This window comes from Salmo salar, chromosome ssa12 (genome assembly GCF_905237065.1).
Source record: "Salmo salar chromosome ssa12, Ssal_v3.1, whole genome shotgun sequence".
In the NCBI taxonomy this organism is placed as follows: Eukaryota; Metazoa; Chordata; class Actinopteri; order Salmoniformes; family Salmonidae; genus Salmo; species Salmo salar.
Window position 1 is genome coordinate 31778197 of NC_059453.1, and position 19673 is coordinate 31797869.

Consider the following 19673-nt stretch of genomic DNA (forward strand, 5'->3'; position numbering starts at 1 on the left):
AGTAGCGTAAAAAGAGGGGTTGGCGGGTGGTGGGACACAATGCAGATAGCCCGGTTAGCCAATGTGCGGGAGCACTGGTTGGTCGGGACAATTGAGGTAGTATGTACATGAATGTATAGTTAAATATAGTATAGTTAAATAACAGGGCCTGCTGGGAGCATAGGCCGATGTGGCTTCACCATATAGGAAGACTTCGTGGAATGATGATCTGCAAAAGACAGTGCATCAGTATCAGAAGTAAAAATACAGCCAGACTGTCCTGTACTGTGCCTTTCTAGACTTTAGAATCTGAGAGTAGGCCCAAAATTGATCCAAATGGAATTAAACATTCAAATAACAGGGCTTTTGCACCATTATTTCAATTGCATTTTCACTGCAATTTACAGTCTAGTAGAACTGTACTGACTTGAAAACAATAATGTCCCTAAGACTTTACAAATTGAATTAACTGTATAACGGATAAAACATTTTGAAATGTAAAGTGAGCCAGCAAAAAACAACAATCATCATTTTAAAATGTAATTAAACTTGCACCCCTTGCAATAATACTAAACAACCTTTGTACAACACCTAGCAACCTCACCAAGAGACTTTTGCCTTTTGGTATTGTTGCGAACAGTGGGGCAGGGAATACAACTCAGATCGCTGGCGTGAAAGACAAACATCGTGCCAATAGGGTTAACCCAGTTGCTGGGAATTGTAACGTGGCTCATATAGTGAGGTTTGCTACACTGCCCCCTCCGTACTTGAAGGCACGTCGCTGTGCTTCGACAACTCAGACACCTAGCACATCCGAGCCGTGCGTTCCCACCATCCCACTTCTAACACCAGTGTAGCAAACGGCAGGACAAGGAAGTGAAACCGAGTCTCTGGCGTGAAAGGCAAACACCCTATAGATCGTGCTGATAGTGTTAATCCACTTGGTAGGAGTTGCATCATTACATTTTACATTTTAGTAATTTAGCAGATGCTCTTATCCAGAGGAATTGGGGTTAAGTGCCTTGCTCAAGGGCATATCAACAGACTTTACACCTTGTCGGCTTGGGGATTCGAGCCAGCGACTTTTCAGTTACTGGCCCAACACTCTTAACCCCTAGGCTCCCAGCCACCCTCATCATTGCTCATATAGCGAGGATTGTGACAGTAAAATGTTTTTGTAATGACAGTCATAGGGACCAGGGTTTGAGTCATAGTTGGTTTACCCCCCCCCCCAATCCACTATATTAGTGTCCGGTGTTGGAGAGCACCATTGAAAGCTTGTTCCAACCGAGTTTTAGTCACAGTACATTTTTTGTTTGTCTAGCAGTGTTTCCGTCAGGTTTCTGTACTGCACATATGATGGCTGAGCATGCAAAACAAATGTGCACCCCATTGATACAAATGATCATGATATCATTCTGCCAGGTAGTCCTACTTTCCAGTCAACATTTACTTAGGAAGGTTTTGGGGGAAAAAACACAGAAAATTGACAGCATGAAAAAATTGTTTGATATGAATTAAATTAATCATTATTTTATGTTAGCTTTTTTTTTTTTTTTTACTATTTTGAGAAATGTGAAGAAAGACACCCAGTAAAATACTACTTGAGTAAGTCTAAAAGTGTTTGATTTGAAATATACTTAAGTATCAAAAGTAAAAGTATAAATAATTTAAAATTCCTTATATTTAGCAAACCAGATGGCACAATTGTTCGTGTTTTTATTTATTTATGGATAGCCAGGGGCACACTCCAACACTCAGACATCATTCAGAAACATAGCATTTGTGTTTAGTGAGTCGCCAGATCAGAGGCAGTAGAGATGACCAGGGATGTTCTCTTGATAAGTGCATGAATTGGTATAGACACCCCAAAAAACAACGTAAGTAGTACTTTAAAGTATTTTTACTTAAATACTTTACACCACTGTGCACTACTACCCTAATTTCTTCCCAAATGAAGGAGAAGCAAGATATATATATATATATACAGAAAAAAATGACAATCTATATATATATATATATATATATATATATAGATTGTCATTTTTTTCAGTTTCACTTACTTAGCTAGCAAATGCAGTTGGCTAGTTTAGCCTACTGAAACACCCTGCTCAAACAGAGGGATGCTATGTTAGCTAGCTGGCTATGACTATCCAACACAACACTGGAACTCTTCCAAGTCAAGGTTTTACTAATTTATTGTCACCGGGGCCTGCCGCTGTAACTGCTTACTGACTGTACACGGTAACGTTACTGCATGATTATGACGGTTTACTAAAGCGTTAGTTCTATTAGCTGTGTTGACTATGGCGATACTTTAGCTAATATGGTGACAACGATGTAGGCTGTGTGTAGCGGTTATGATATGGTTTGGCTTGGAAAGGTTTTTCCGCCTGGTCACATACAGCTGATGTGTTGTGCATTGAAGTCTACAAGTGAAGGGAAGAGGTGAGAGGAGGGGAGCGCATGGATGTGAGAAGGACTACAGCGTGTTCAGGGGTGTATTCATTCCGCCGGTTCCGTGGAAAAATGTTTCTTAAACGGAAGCAAACGAGGATAAACATATATGAATTTGTCCAACAGAAACTCTTGCAACTGTTGGACTAATGATTACATCCAATATAAGCTTGGTACAGGCAAGAGTGCGCAAGGCAGCGTTGAATGTCACTGTCACCTCAAATGTATCTCTCGGCCTGTGTGCACCTACGTTGTTAACTTTAATTCACAGGCTAGGTTGTAGCAACATCATGATGGGTATAGGGACAATTTGTGTATAATGTAGTAGCCTAAACATATCGCTGTTACATTGAACTGGGTGAATGGAATATGAATGACATTCATCCAATATGCTTTAATAGAAAAATAAGGCCATGTGTAACAGTACTCTTCTTGCGTTGGGTACAATCAATCATTGACGAACTCCAACTTGTAACACCAGTCATGGAGCTTTATTCTGATAGGAACATGGGGGGGGTCAACAGTAGCCTGACAGCTAATGAATACTTCGTTGGAGTCAGAGGCTTTGTCAAAGGGAGGGCTGGACCAGCGGAACACATCTTGCACTCTGTCTGTGCGTACAGCATTAGCTTCAGCTAGTAAGGTCTCGTACGGGACCCTTGTCAGGCGATGGAGTGCACTGGGTCGTACGAAGGGCTCTCTGCTCAAAGCATCTGCAACAACATTTATTTTTCCAGGGATATACTTGAATCTGTCACAGCTCCTCCTCTGCAGTGCAGGGGCGGTTCCTCCTGCAGGCAGAGGAGGGTCATTAGTGATTGGAGCTGGCGTGATTGGAGCCACCTGGGCTCAGGGTATAAAACTGCTCCACTAACCTCTCCCTCTCTCCCTGCTCCTCCAGGTATGATCCTGTTTTGTTTGTTCCTTTGTTGGTTTATTTAGTTTCTACTCAGTCATGTTCACACACACATATTCATGCATCCATGTGTAACAGTGTTGGTTCCGTCCCTCTCTTCGCCCCAACCTGTGCTCGAACCAGGGACCCTTGCACACATCAACAACTGACACCCCACAAAGCATCGTTACCCATCGCGCCACAAAAGCCACGGCCCTAGCAACGCAAGGGGAAACCCTACTTCAAGTCTCAGAGCGAGTGACGTCACTGATTGAAAGGCTATTAGCGCGCACCACCGCTAACTAACTAGCCATTTCACATCGGTTACACATGCACCTTACATTATGACATTTCCACACCTCATTCCTTTTTCTTTGTTTAGAGTTAATAGTTTTGTTTTACAATTAAGAACCTTTTGAATTGGCCTATACCTGTTGTTGATGTCCCCTCATTTTTGCCACAGGCTATGAGCCGGCCTGTGACAGTCAAACTCGTACGGTGCCAGCTTGGCGACCCATCTCTGTTCACAAGCATCAAGCTTTGCTTTGGTCAGAATGTATGTCAAGGGATTATTATCCGTCCATACCGTGAACTGCTGTCCCCATAGCCAGTGGTGGAACTTGTCACAGATAGCCCATTTCATGGCAAAGAACTCGAGCCTGTGCGCAGGATACCTCGACTGCGCATAACTGAGGGACTTGCTCGCGAAGGCTATAGGTCTCGCTGTAGCTCCCTGTTCCTGCACCTAGGACAGCACAGCACCTAAGCCGTTGCTGGACGCATCCACCGAGAGTAGAAAGGGTTTGTTGAAGTTGGGCTGGGCCAACAAAACCTGATCCAGTAAGGCTTGCTTTAGCTGGAATAAGGCCTGTCTGCATTCTGTTGTCCAGTCGGCAGCCGTCAACTTCCTGACAGGTGAGCGTCGCTTCTTTTTCCAGCGTGGAGCCTTGTGTCCAGTAGTCAATCCAAAGAGAGGCTTTGTGATGGTCGAGCAACCTTCAATGAACTGTTGATAATACACCACCATCCCAAGGAATGACCTCAATTTCTTCTGAGATGGAATGTCAGTGCCATCTCCCATCAGATCAGCTTCTGTTACTCCCGTAATGGCCCTCACCTTCTCAGGGTCTGTAGCTACACCACCGGCACTAATGATATGCCCCAGAAACTTCACAGACCTCTGCAGAAAGTTACACTTTTTTGGCGCCAGCTTCAGGTAGTGAGCCTTGAGACGCTCAAAAACCATTTCCAGGCGCTGTATAGCCAGATCTTCAGTGGGCGCATAGACCAAGACATCGTCAAGGTAACACAGCAGGCTAAGAAAGTTCTGATCCCCAAAGATGTTTAGCATCATCATCATAAAGGTTGCAGGACTATTACATAACCCCTGTGGCATACGATTGTATTCGTACAATCCAAATGGCGACGTAAAAGCTGTGAATCTCCGGTCATCCTCATGCACTTCCACATTGTAGTAGCCAGAGGTAAGGTCCATCGTCGAGAAAAAGGCACTTCCACCTAAAGCAGCCAGCGCGTCAGCCTGGTGAGGGAGTGGGTGTGCGTCTTTGATGGGGCGAGCACTGAGCAAACGAAAATCAGTACAGAGTCTCATGTCTCCAGACTTCTTCCATACAAGGACAAGGGGAGAGGCGAACTCACTACTAGACTTCCTTATGATTTCACGTTCTTCCATCTCATTCAATGCTTGCTTGAGCTTCTCATAATGATTTGGTGAAAGGCGTCGGTAGGGCATCCGAAAGGGTTTCTCATCACTCAGTTGAATGCGGTGAAGACATCCAGAAGCTTTTCCACAATCCAACTTGTCCATGGAAAAAAATGGACTGGTACTCAGCAATGAGCTGGATGAGTTTCTTCTTACCAGCAGGAGACACTTGACAGGAGTCGACATCAATATCAGTCAAACCTAAGTCACGTGAGACCCCAGGACTGCTTGAACTGTCAGGTCCGTCAGTATGGTGAAGTTGGCTGGAACCGTCATCAGTCAGCGTCAAGTCGTCTTGGCAGTCAGTGAGTATATCAGCCGTTCTCTGCACTTGCTGCTGAAGAGCTGCTGTTGAATCATCATTCACACACGAACAGTCAAAATCCTCTAGAGCCACGCAAGGAAAGACATCGGCTAGAGTGGCGTTTTGTCTCAATGTCACCGTCTTCTGAGAAGGGTTTATCACTCTAACAGGGAGCCACCCATCCCCCCGCAACAGAGCTACTGTCCTCCCTACCAGGATTGACCTTGGTGTTGACCTTGAACTGCTGGGCTCAATGAGAACAGCACTGCCCGCTGATAGATTCTGAGTGTTTCGTAGTCTGCCCCAGACTAAGTGCTCCTGCATAGGCTCTAGAGTCACAGCCCCTTTTAGTCTCACAGTTCCAACTTTGTCAGGTACTTCACTGTCTCTCCATCTCTCCACATTAGCCATCATGTTGATTAGCTTGCTCTCCTCACCCCCATCACACACAGGAGTATAAACCCTCTTCCAGAGATCTCCATTAGTCTCCAGGTGGCGAATTAAGTGCTTTAGGAGATTTCTGCCCAAGATGAGGTCATCACTCTGGCCTTCAACCACCAGTGTAGGCACGGCAACTCTACAGCCGTACACCTCCATCTCCAGCTCAAATACTCCCAAAGGCCTCGTCTTCAACCCACCACAACCAACCAAGACTACCTCTGTAGGACTCAATGATGGACTTTTCAACACTCCTGCATGCAGCAGTTCAGGTAAGACCCTAGAGCTCAAGGTACAAGCCATGGACCCACTGTCAAGCATAGCTCTTACATCTACTTCTCAAATTAACACCTTGGCATAGAATAATCATCATATGGGGAAAGTCTCTGTGTGTTCTGCATTATGATACTCTTCTCAGTCTCCATTTCGTCACAAACACTTTTATATACAGACTCCAAATCAACAGCTCTCACCGATGGGGACTCTACAAAAGGCCCAACACTCTCCCCTTCTACATGCAGGCCTACTAGTTTCCCGGGAGCTGAGCAGTGATTACTGTAGTGACTCCACCAGCTGTGCTCATAGCTGTGGCCTTGGGGCACTGAGAGCGTGCGTGGCCAGCTACATGACAAAGAAAGCAGAGGTGATTGGCCCTGCAGTGAAACTAAGTATCATGTCCAGCGTCCCCGCACACGTTACATGGCCCATTAGACTTCAATTTGCTCCTATTCCCTTTTTGGAACTTACGGTCAGACTGTTGTGGCCTCTGCTCCAGCACACGCTCCAGCATTGCAAGGATACGTTCCATCGGCTCAGCTGAGCCCTGAATACTCTGGGCTGGGGAAGGAAACACATTAGGTACTTCCATGTGGGGCCTCACAGCAGGCATGGTGATTGGCATGACAGCACCAACTTCCTGCTTCATTGTTGCGATGGCTGGGGTCACCTTAGATAAGTGAGAGTACCTCCGCGCCCTCCTGTATTCATCCAACCTCTCATGAACATCTGCAGCGGTCCACTGCTGTAATGGCTTGCACGTAAAGATAAGCGACAGTTCAGCGTTAGGGCAATGTCTGATGAACATGACTGTGAGCTCACGAGATGGGTCTTCAACACTTCTTTTCTGTCTCTTTAGACAATCTTCAGCAACCTCCATAGCCCTGTTCAGTCTGAGCCAATAGTCAAATGGTTGTTCATCAGAGGTAATGTGGCATAAAAGTCAGCAAGGGGCATGCTTGAAAAAGCAGTGTCACTAAAATGTTGTTTCAGTATGTCAAAGATGGGACTCGGGCCTTTAGATAAATCAACGGATGGATTGCTGCGCATGCCCACTTTAACAACATCGCGGGCCCTTCCCATAAGTCTACCCATAACCTCATCTGCTTGGTCCATCACAGATACGCCCCTCTTACGCATGTAAACCATGACCACTCATGCACTGTGCACTTTTCAGAGCCATCCCCCCTAAAGTACACCGGTTCCCTGATATCAGACTTCAATACCAGGTTCAGGCCTGACACATCCATACCCCTAGAGCTGCATGCATTCCCCATAACATTGTCCCCAACATGTCCAACAATTGCCTTTGACTCCAAACAGGAGGCAATGTTCTCCCCACTGGAATGGACAATCTGCTGTACTATGTCTGCTATGAAATCCATGACCTCCCCACTCCCTGTATTTGGCAAACTCTTTCATACACATCCTTGGGCGTTTCCATGGGTAAACTATCATCAAAACCCCCAAAACCCTCCAGTTTAGGCATAGGTGTAGAAGCAACTGGAATTTTGGCTGAACCCCTACCAACAGATGGTAACAGATTAAATGTCAGGAAACCCCTACCTCTCCCAACACCTTCCATCTTAACAATGGGAATCAACACACTAATAAAAATGTAAATGTAAAAATATATATATATATATTTTTTTTTACCTCAAGTCAAAATCTAACCTATATCTAGTACACTGGTAAAACTCACTCTACTTATATCAGATATACGTTAGAATTGCAAATAAACAAGTAACACTAAAGTTATATCGTTTATCCGCGAAGAGAAAGTCTCAACCAGAGAAATCATCCACTTCGATAGTAAAACGTTGCAGTAGCGCCCTCTTGTGGCGAAATGCGATATCACCATAAACTGCACCAGCAACGTCTTATCTGATTCTTCAACGGCAACCACGGCGAAGTTCTGAGATGGAAATCCAGCGAAGGATGATCCGATCCAGAAGAACGGTCGGGCACCACTGTAACAGTACTCTTCTTGCGTTGTGTACAATCATCGACACGAACTCCAACTTGTAACACCAGTCGCGGAGCTTTATTCTGATATGAACAGCACAAAATTGCACGTCATGCAATGCTCGGCTCACCATCCAACTCTGCACTCACGCACTGTACAAAATATACAAACCTCCCCACCAGACACAGTAAGTTGCTAGCTAGTATTAGCTGGAATTCTCTACAACAAATGCACAACAAATATTCACCAAAATCCGCTGCATCTTATGTGTGATGTTCGAATAACATTTACAATAAATTGTACATTTAAATCATTACTTGGGAGTATAAAAAACACTTTTGATGTACAGTGCTTTGCAACCAACAAGTTACCGCTGGTTTGGTGCTTGTTCACTGGGACGATTCTAACTGAAACATCCTCCCTCGTTAGCAAGCTACGCAAACCAGCCAATAAGATGCCATGTTGAGTAGGTGAAGGCAAGACAAAAATAAAACCAAAAACCCATTGGCTTAACAATAAAGTGGCAAGAGGAATCACCAAAATACAACCCTGTTACACATGCTCATGAAAATAAAATCATCCTCTCTCATCTTGAACGGCACTGACCGCCACTGCTCTATGGGCCAGACAACTGCTCTGCCTCTTGTAATGTCTGGCTTTATTTATACTAACTAGCTAGAAAGCACTATAGCTACCAAGGGGCTAGTAAATGATTTGAGCTAGCCAGATAGCTAGCAGTCACACCTGTCTGTGGTGTTCTACAATTTCACACAGGTGAGGTGGAGCAGTGCGTGCTCCTTTTCGCTGCGAGTAGCTGTGAAATACAGTTGACAAATAGCCATTATATTATTACAAATTGAGAGGAGAAACGTGTTTGACATTTCCCATTTCTTCTTGAGGAAGAATAGACATGTAGTTATTCGAAATGAACAAGCAGAAGTGTCAAATTATTGCAGCGAAGATCTTTGTGTGTACCACAGACAGGAGAAACTCGGACACTTCACAGGGGCTATAAAGCTGAAACATTCGTTTTCTCATCACCAAATATGGTAGTGAGAGGAAGTACAGTCGCGGGTAGTGGAAGAGGATGGAACTAGGTGAAACTTTGAAACATCTGCTCTCAATACATTTCTGTTCGCAAAAACTATTATATGTTACGAACACAGTGCACTAAGTTTTATAGACTTGATGCTTTGCCTAAGTTTAAAAAGGAGTGCAACGTCGAATTGAGTTTTTGCACACGCGCACTCCAGAGGGCGTTCCCTAACGAAAATATGCAAATACATGCTACAACGCCCCAATTGGATTTCGCTAGCTCGTGCTTGGCTTTGCTCACCTCCTTGCGTGTTCTGCCCACTGCTGCATTTGCCCCCATTGTAAACGACACAGATGCGGTGTCTTGGGTTAGTTATAAATATCGTTGGTCTTACCTTGTATTGTTTCGTGACGTCTCTCCATGTGTGCGGAACAGAGGCGGAACCAAACAGAAAAATCTAACTCCGACGGGGCATCATCCAAGTTGGAATTCCAAGTCGGAAACTCGGGCATCTTTCTAGAGCTCCGGCTTTCCGACCTGACGATCACGGACGTTATGATTTGACCAATTTTTTTCCCGAGTTTCCAGTTGTCTTAAACACCAAGTGTCACTAAAATGTTCACATTTAGCAGTTCCATTGCAGTGGCACTGTATTTCAAACACAACCGAGACAGACATAAAATATGCATTGTACAAAATGTGGAGTTCAAATCCTGACTGGTTGCATCACTGTCTGGTATGGCAACTGCTCGGCCACCGACCGCAAGGCGCTACAGAGGGTAGTATGTATGGCCCAGTACATCACTGGGGCCAAGCTTCCTGCCATCCAGGACCTCTATACCAGGCGGTGTCAGAGGAAGGCCCTAAAAATTGTCAAAGACTCCAGCCAGCCTAGTCAGACTGTTCTCTCTGCTATCGCACGGCAAGCGTTACCGGAGCGCCAAGTCTAGGTCCAAAAGGCTTCTGAACAGCTTCTACCCCCAAGCCATAAGACTTCTGAACAGCTAATCAAATGGCCACCCAGATGCCTCTTTTACGCTGCAGCTACTCTCTGTTATCTATGTCACAACTTGCAGACTTGTTTACGTGCTGCTGTGCGATTTTGTTGCCAACCTTACTTTGCTACCTGACAACTTTGAAATGTTACTTTTTAATTACCGTTTATACTTTGTTTTTCCTTCACTCAACTTTTTTTCATTAAACTTTTTCACTCCGAACGCTTTATCTGGACATGGTTCGTCAGGACTTCCAACAGCCGAAGCTAAGTAACATTAACATGATGCCTTCTAATTGCAGTTGCTGTACTCATAATATACAGGAGAACGATATACTGCAAGCCCAGCTTCAGACGCAATTGTTAGGCAAGGGTAATTTCAGTGTAGGAAAGTCTGTGCCACCAGTAAGTACAGATAGTAACGTTAGTATAAATCCCCTCGCACGGTCCACGCAGCCGGACAACTTTCTCATGGCTTCTGGAGGGAAATGCTGTAGGAATGCTCAACCGGTGTCGCTCATTCAGCCGACAGAAACTTTCAAGCAGTTCTCTCCATTCAGCAGCGAGTCGGAGTCAGAGGCCGAGCCTTCTCTGGTCTCTACTCCTCCCGTTCCAGGGTCTGAGACGCCGAAGCCTCCCACCATTAGCTCTGACAAATTGAAAACCCTAGTCATCGGCGACTCCATTACCCGCAGTATTAGACTTAAAACGAATCATCCAGCGATCATACACTGTTTACCAGGGGGCAGGGCTACCGACGTTAAGGCTAATCTGAAGATGGTGCTGGCTAAAGCTAAAACTGGCGTGTGTAGAGAGTATAGAGATATTGTTATCCACGTCGGCACCAACGATGTTAGGATGAAACAGTCAGAGGTCACCAAGCGCAACATAGCTTCAGCGTGTAAATCAGCTAGAAAGATGTGTCGGCATCGAGTACTTGTCTCTGGCCCCCTCCCAGTTAGGGGGAGTGATGAGCTCTACAGCAGAGTCTCACAACTCAATCGCTGATAAACTGTTTTCTGCCCCTCCCAAAAGATAGAATTTGTAGAAAATTGGCCCTCTTTCTGGGACTCACCCACAAACAGGACCAAGCCTGGCCTGCTGAGGAGTGACGGACTCCATCCTAGCTGGAGGGGTGCTCTCATCTTATCTACGAACATAGACAGGGCTCTAACTCCCCTAGGTCCACAATGAAATAGGGTGCAGGCCAGGCAGCAGGCTGTTAGCCTGCCAGCTTAGTGGAGTCTGCCACTAGCACAGTCAGTGTAGTCAGCTCAGCTATCCTCATTGAGACTGTGTCTGTGCCTCGACCTAGGTTGGGCAAAACTAAACATGGCGGTGTTCGCCTTAGCAATCTCACTAGAATAAAGACCTCCTCCATTCCTGCCATTATTGAAAGAGATCGTGATACCTCACATCTCAAAATAGGGCTACTTAATGTTAGATCCCTCACTTCAAAAAAAGTTATAGTCAATCACTGATCTTGAGGTGATTGGCCTGACTGAAACATGGCTTAAGCCTGATGAATTTACTGTGTTAAATGAGGCCTCACCTCCTGGTTACACTAGTGCCCATATCCCCCGTGCATCCCGCAAAGGCGGAGGTGTTGCTAACATTTACGATAGCAAATTTCAATTTACAAAAAAAAACCCAGACGTTTTCGTCTTTTGAGCTTCTAGTATGAAATCTATGCAGCCTACTCAATCACTTTTTATAGCTACTGTTTACAGGCTTCCTGGGCCATATACAGCGTTCCTCACTGCGTTCCCTGAATTCCTATCGGACATTGTAGTCACAGCAGATAATATTCAAATTTTTGGTGACTTTAATATTCACATGGAAAAGTCTACAGACCCACTCCAAAAGGCTTTCGGAGCCATCATCGACTCTGGGTTTTGTACAACATGTCTCAGGACCTACTCACTGCCACAGTCATACTCTGGACCTAGTTTTGTCCCGTGGAATAAATGTTGTGGATCTTAATGTTTTTCCCCATAATCCTGGACTATCGGACCACCATTTTATTACGTTTGCAATCGCAACAAATAATCTTCTCAGACCCAAAGGAGCATCAAAAGTCATGCTATAAATTCTCAGACAACCCAAAGATTCCTTGATGCCCTTCCAGACTCCCTCTGCCTACCCAAGGACATCAGAGGACAAAAATCAGTTAACCACCTAACTGAGGAACATTTCCGTTCCAGAAAATTGGAACGGAAATGGCGCCACACCAAACTGGAAGTCTTCCGACTAGTTTGGAAAGACAGTACCGTGCAGTATCGAAGAGCCCTCACTGCTGCTCGATCATCCTATTTTTCCAACTTAATTGAGGAAAATAAGAACAATCCTAAATTTATTTTTGATACTGTCGCAAAGCTAACTAAAAAGCACAATTCCCCAAGAGAGGATGGCTTTCACAAACTTCTTTGAGGAAAAGATCATGATCATTAGAAAGCAAATTTCGGACTCCTCTTTAAATCTGCGTATTCCTCCAAAGCTCCGTTGTCTTGAGTCTGCACAACTCTGCCAGGACCTAGGATCAAGGGAGACACTAAAGTGTTTTAGTACTATATCTCTTGACACAATGATGAAAATAATCATGGCCTCTAAACCTTCAAGCTGCATACTGGACCCTATTCCAACTAAACTACTGAAAGAGCTGCTTCCTGTTCTTGGCCCTCCTATGTTTAACATAATAAATGGCTCTCTATCCACCGGATGTGTACCAAACTCACTAAAAGTGGCAGTAATAAAGCCTCTCTTGAAAAAGCCAAACCTTGACCCAGAAAATATAAAAAAACTAATCGGCCTATATCGAATCTTCCATTCCTCTCAATTTTTTTGGGAAAAAGCTGTTGCTCAGCAACTCACTGCCTTCCTGAAGACAAACAATGTATATGAAACGCTTCAGTCTGGTTTTAGACCCCATCATAGCACTGAGACTGCGCTTGTGAAGGTGGTAAATGACCTTTTAATGATGTCAGACCGAGGCTCTGCATTTGTCCTCGTGCTCCTAGATCTTAGTGCTGCTTTTGATACCATCGATCACCACATTCTTTTGGAGAGATTGGAAACCCAAATTGCTCTACACGGAAAAGTTCTGGCCTGGTTTAGATCTTATCTGTCGGAAAGATATCAGTTTGTCTCTGTGAATGGTTTGTCCTCTGACAAATCAACTGTAAATTTCGGTGTTCCTCAAGGTTCCGTTTTAGGACCACTATTGTTTTCACTACATATTTTACCTCTTGGGGATGTCATTCGAAAACATAATGTTAAATTTCACTGCTATGCGGATGTCACACAGCTGTACATTTCAATGAAACATGGTGAAGCCCCAAAATTGCCCTCGCTAGAAGCCTGTGTTTCAGACATAAGGAAGTGGATGGCTGCAAACTTTCTACTTTTAAACTCGGACAAAACAGAGATGCTTGTTCTAGGTCCCAAGAAACAAAGACATCTTCTGTTAAATCTGACAATTAATCTTGATGGTTGTACAGTCGTCTCAAATAAAACTGAAGGATCTCGGCGTTACTCTGGACCCTGATCTTTCTTTTGAAGAACATATCAAGACTGTTTCAAGGGCAGCTTTTTTCCATCTACGTAACATTGCAAAAATCAGAAACTTTCTGTCCACAAATGATGCAGAAAAATTAATCCATGCTTTTGTTACTTCTAGGTTGGACTACTGCAATGCTCTACTTTCCGGCTACCCGGATAAAGCACTAACTTCAGTTAGTGCTAAATACGGCTGCTAGAATCCTGACTAGAACCCCCAAAATTTTATCATATTACTCCAGTGCTAGCCTCCCTACACTGGCTTCCTGTTAAGGCAAGGGCTGATTAAGGTTTTACTGCTAACCCACAAAGTATTACATGGGCTTGCTCCTACCTATCTTTACGATTTGGTCCTGCCGTACATACCTACACGTACGCTACGGTCACAAGACGCAGGCCTCCTAATTGTCCCTAGAATTTCTAAGCAAACAGCTGGAGGCAGGGCTTTCTCCTATAGAGCTCCATTTTTATGGAATGGTCTGCCTACCCATGTGAGAGATGCAGACTCGGTCTCAACCGTTGTCTTTACTGAAGACTCATCTCTTCAGTGGGTCCTATGATTGAGTGTAGTCTGGCCCAGGAGTGTGAAGGTGAACGGAAAGGCTCTGGAGCAACGAACCGCCCTTGCTGTCTCTGCCTGGCCGGTTCCCCTCTCTCCACTGGGATTCTCTGCCTCTAACCCTATTACAGGGGCTGAGTCACTGGCTTATTGGTGTTCTTCCATGCCGTCCCTAGGAGGGGTGCGTCACTGACGTGGTCTTCCTGTCTGGGTTGGCGCCCCCCCTTGGGTTGTGCCGTGGCGGAGATCTTTGTGGGCTATACTCGGCCTTGTCTCAGGATGGTAAGTTGGTGGTTGAAGATATCCCTCTAGTGGTGTGGGGTCTGTGCTTTGGCAAAGTGGGTGGGGTTATATCCTTCCTGTTTGGCCCTGTCCGGGGGTATCGTCGGATGGGACCACAGTGTCTCCTGACCCCTCCCGTCTCAGCCTCCAGTATTTATGCTGCAGTAGTTTGTCCGGTGTCCTGTGTGAATTTAAGTATGCTCTCTCTCTTGGAGGACCTGAGCCCTAGGACCATGCCTCAGGACTACCTGACATGACTCCTTGCTGTCCCCAGTCCACCTGGCTGTGCTGCTGCTCCAGTTTCAACTGTTCTGCCTGCGGCTATGGAACCCTGACCTGTTCACCGGACGTGCTACCTGTCCCAGACCTGCTGTTTTCAACTCTAGAGACAGCAGGAGCAGTAGAGATACTCTCAATGATCGGTTATGAAAAGCCAACTGACATTTACTCTTGAGGTGCTGACTTGTTGCACCCTCGACAACTGTGATTATTATTATTTGACCATGCTGGTCATTTATGAACATTGGAACATCTTGGCCATGTTCTGTTATAATCTCCACCCGTCACAGCCAGAAGAGGACTGGCCACCCCTCATAGCCTGGTTCCTCTCTAGGTTTCTTCCTAGGTTTTGGCCTTTCTAGGGAGTTTTTCCTAGCCACCGTGCTTCTACACCTGCATTGCTTGCTGTTTGGGGTTTTAGGCTGGGTTTCTGTACAGCACTTTGATATATCAGCTGATGTAAGAAGGGCTATATAAATACATTTGATTTGATATGCATAATCACTTTAACTCTACCTACATGTACATATTACCCTGACTAACATGTACCCCACACATTGACTCTGTACCGGTACCCCCTGTATATAGCCTCGCTATTGTTATTTTACTGCTGCTCTTTATTTGTCATTTGTATTTTTTGCTTAAGTAAGCATGTCACTAAGGTCTACTACACCGGTTGTATTCGGCACATGTAACAAATAAAATGTTGATTTGACTGTGCATATTCTGTTTGATTGCCACCTAGTGGGCATTAGGCAGTAGTACCTTGGACAGCTCCTCAATACCCATACAGTAATTAACTATTTTCTTGTTGCCAAGAAAGCACTTTCAAATGAGATTTTAGGCTCCAAACTGTCCCTCAGTGCATACTATCTGCTTGTAATTCAGAGACCATCTTCCATTTCAGTCTAAAAACCCCAGCTTGCATGTAATTCCATCCATCGGTTCACCTAACAAAATGTATCCACATTGACACAGTCAAATTGAGTTTAAACTAAGATTGCTGCGTGCATTGCAGTTGAAGCCGGATCAAAAGTAGAAAGATATGTTACACAAACAGGACAACTTTTAATTCTCATAATCCAAGTTTAATGGTTTGAAAAATTGGAAAGGCGCTATTTTATATTAATTCGAAGTTCTCTCTTTAAACATAATTATGAATTTCACGGGAAATAAAGATATGCAACATTATCGTTGTCTTACAGGGAGGCTAGATGAGAGAAATGGAGAAATCAGGATATGGTTGGTGACAAACAAGACAGAAATAGCCCTCATATGTAAATGAGATAAGTAAAAGTGAAGGTTGACAAGTAGAGCAAAGCAGGTTACATAGCAGATACATTTCTGTAGTTGCAGTGACATTATGTTGAGGTCAGTTGATGAAACCGAAAGGTAACTGAAGACATCGGTCTCTGGTTTAAAACAACAGTGAGCCACTTCTAAAGCAGTGTTCCAACTCAGCTAAAGGAAAAACGAACATTGTCTCCTCTCACACGCATGTCGTGTTCAAAGAGATATCCAGGACTGGAACCGTTCTCTAAAGCTTGGTGAACCATTGAGCACGTTACACATTGTGTTGATATTATGTTACACATTGTGGACATTGTGAGTTTCCTTCGATAGAGAGCTGGAAAGTAGGAAACTACGCTAGTCTATCTCTAGACATGCTTCAAGGTTAAAATTAGTACAGAAGACAAGTACAACTATACATCCTCAGACCTGATATGGGTGACACCCTTACAGACATTTACTCATTCCATTCATCCATCAACTTAATAAATCAGTTAATTCTGAACAGCTCTCATTCTGAGCGGGTCCTTTCCTCAGTGAGCAAAGCATTTCATGTCATTCCAGTTAGACACACACACACACACACACTGTACATTATAGACTGTTCACTTTGACCTTGGGTTTCGTTATCATCGTTAAAAAAGTAGCATCTCAAAAAGCTGTTAAAAACAGACATGTGCTGCTAGCCTGATTGGCCGATAATCCTTGGAGTGAGATCCGACGCCCCGTCAACAAACACGTCTTTGGCCCTCTGTAACACCAAGCAGCAGCATGGTGACACTGACCAGGCTGGATGGGCTTACTTGTCTTGAGACTCAGCTTGTAACGCAAGGCAAATGCTTACCAAACCTTTGAAAATAGCCCGACAGTAATCTGTAGAGAAGTTCAATATCTCTTCCCTGAGCTTGAAGCTCACAAAATATCCCCTAAAACACTCAACTAGTTTGACAAAAAAACAAACATGGAAACTATAAGACGGAACACAGTTTTTTGTTGTTGTCTTTGGTGCTTCAGAAGCACAAGGTGGCTGTCCAGAACATTATTTGCATGGGTACGTTGCATTACAATGGAAACATCGTCCACGTCGCTCAGCCGAGGCAAAGGGGGTGTCCCCTAACCAAGCAGATATATTTCTTATATACATGGTTATTTACAAAGGCTAAAATGGTCCTAACAAATGGCTCATGAGTAGTTACTATGGTAACTCCTAAACTAAAATCATCAAATCAACCATATCCCAATATGAACATGCAGCAACCCACTTCACTTTCACTGAAAACTAACAATCCAACCAGCACTAGCCCCAAGTGCATTTATGCATCAATAATAAGCTTCACCACAAAAAAACATTCACTTCCTCCCTCTCTATATCTAACCCTCTATAAAGAATAGCAGTTTGACCTAAACCTGTGACCCTGACAGTTCGGGGCATTCTATTGGCTAGTAAAAGCTCACCTGACCATCAGTAGCACATTCAAATCAATGACCACCACCACACCTAGCTCTGGGTCGGGTTAATTCCTGCAGACAGGGACAGATGGGAAACACTCATTTTGGGGTGGAATCCATTCAAATTCAAGTCAGAGTAATTGAAATTCAAGAATTTAAAAGTAAATCACTGGTTAAGTGTCTCGTGCCAAAAAGAGACTAGTAGATGTGTAGATGAATTTGCGAACACATTCAAAATGTCTCAATTCAAATTCCATTTGTGAATTCAAATGTAAAAAATAACTGGCAATTTCTTCTGGCTATTTCTCCAAATGAAAGTTTAGCTAAATGAAATGTCTGTCCGTCCATCTAGTCACCCGGGAACTGGAAGGTCACCTATACATTGCACATAGCACCCATGAGGACAAACCTCCATACATAACATTTTCATGATAAATAGAAATGTAATTATTTCAATAATCGATATTCGAACTCTGCTTATTGCTTCTAAACGATACCTCGCTACGACATTACCCCAATCCTGACCTATAAACAATTCACCAGGTAGAGCCAAACCCCACTGGTAATATGGCAAATACTGTGTTTTTCTGCAAGTCATTGCAGGTGTGTTTATGGTTTGTGTCAATACAGTATGTGAGTTTGTGTGTCTTCCTATGTTTGAGCGTGTTTGTCTGCAGGTAACAGCACATCCCGTTTCTTCAACCTATAAACAGTGTCCATGTTCTTATGTAACAGCACATCCAGTATCACCAATACCTTGGAAGTGTGCATGTGTGTAAAGTGTTCTAATGCACATAAGTATCAACGCATCCCGTTTTTATCCAGTCCCACAGCTCCTTAAATGAGTGCGACAATTGCTTGATCTGGCATTGCGCTCCGTGGGTGCGACACTTCCCACACCTACCAAAGTCACAGCAAGCACAAAACGTTCTGCCAACGTTCTGTTCAGCAGCCCAGGAGGAAGCTGGGAAGAAATATACATGGCCTACTGCAAGAAAAAAGGAGCCCTTTAAATCACAAATCTTTGTTTTCAGTTTTTCAACCGCCGACATTTTCTTTATCCTCTGTTGTGCAAGCATGCTTCAGTTCCACATTGTGACTGACTAATAGTAGTACAGGTTTGAGGTGGTTAGGGCGGAAAGTGTGGACTGTGAAGGCTGGAGGAGCTGGGACTTGTAGTTCAGCAGAGGGAGAATTGTCCTTGGCAGGAGTTGTAGTCCTCTACCTGGAGATCATGGAGCTGGACTGGGAGTGGTTAGAGGAGGAGGTGGCGTGGCTGAGCTGGGAGAAACCACTGTGACTTGACTCCAAACTGGTCATAGAGCCCCTGAGAGAGAGAAAAAAGGTTAGATTATTTTATTTAAACGTATTGTTGGCCTAACTAAGGTTTTAGAACGACATACTAAATGGGCTTAAAAATCAGACCTCGGTGCAAATACTATTTGAAATCTTTCAATTACTTTGAGCGTTTGCATTAGGAGTGACCAGTGGGAGGGGTTTGCACTTGTGGGACTCTTTTATTGGTTATATTGCAGCAGGAAAGCTCAATCAAGCACAGCTTAAGTATAAACAAAAAATGTTTTCTTGTCACATAGGAAATTATTTCAAATAGTATTTGATCCCTGGTCTGGAATTAATGATGCCCAGCTCAAGCTCAATGCTTTGTCAAGTCTGGTGCCGAATACTGTAGATCATGCAGCAAGTCAAACCAAACGGAGGTGGAGCCACTCTGTGCGACATTCATTCAGCATACTGCACTAAATAGGTGGTCCTTCCAACCCACGGTGACTAAAACATGGCCTCTCATGCTTCAGTGATAGTTTTGAGGGGCATGAATGAAAGACTTCTTATCCTTATCAACCAATTTGCAGAGGCAGAAAAACACAGCAGGGATCATCAGCTACATTCAGCTGTGTGCTGATTTGGTCTGGAGCAGATGGTCAGGGGGCCGGAACATAATTACAAATAATTTGTAGACTGCAAATTGACCGCAAGAAGCCCAAACAGATATCATATTTGGATTAAAACCTATTAATTTTAAATGTACTTCGATTTGTATGACATCACGTGCCTTTTATGTCCAACAGTCTTTTATGTCCAACAGTAAAAAAGAAATAAAACCACCCTCGAGCTGACAGTTGGGGAAACCCTGAAATACAGGTAGCCCTTTGTGGCAAATGAGGAAGGCAAC

At 44.1% G+C, this 19673-nt stretch overlaps 1 protein-coding gene and 1 pseudogene across 6 annotated transcripts in view; both read right to left on the reverse strand.

Annotated features, from left to right (window-relative positions):
• The window catches only part of LOC106564974 (endonuclease V-like), a 37606-nt pseudogene extending 30885 nt beyond the window's left edge, over positions 1–6721 (reverse strand).
• Positions 6722–15809: 9088 nt separating this feature from the next.
• LOC106564923 (SEC14-like protein 1) overlaps positions 15810–19673 on the reverse strand; it is a 70092-nt gene continuing 66228 nt past the window's right edge. For all 6 annotated transcript variants that reach the window (XM_045691264.1, XM_014131452.2, XM_014131451.2 and 3 more), the window contains one exon: positions 15810–18809. In XM_045691264.1, coding sequence (XP_045547220.1) covers positions 18704–18809 — 106 coding nt within the window. In that variant the 3' untranslated portion in view covers positions 15810–18703. The remainder of the gene's footprint in view (positions 18810–19673) is intronic.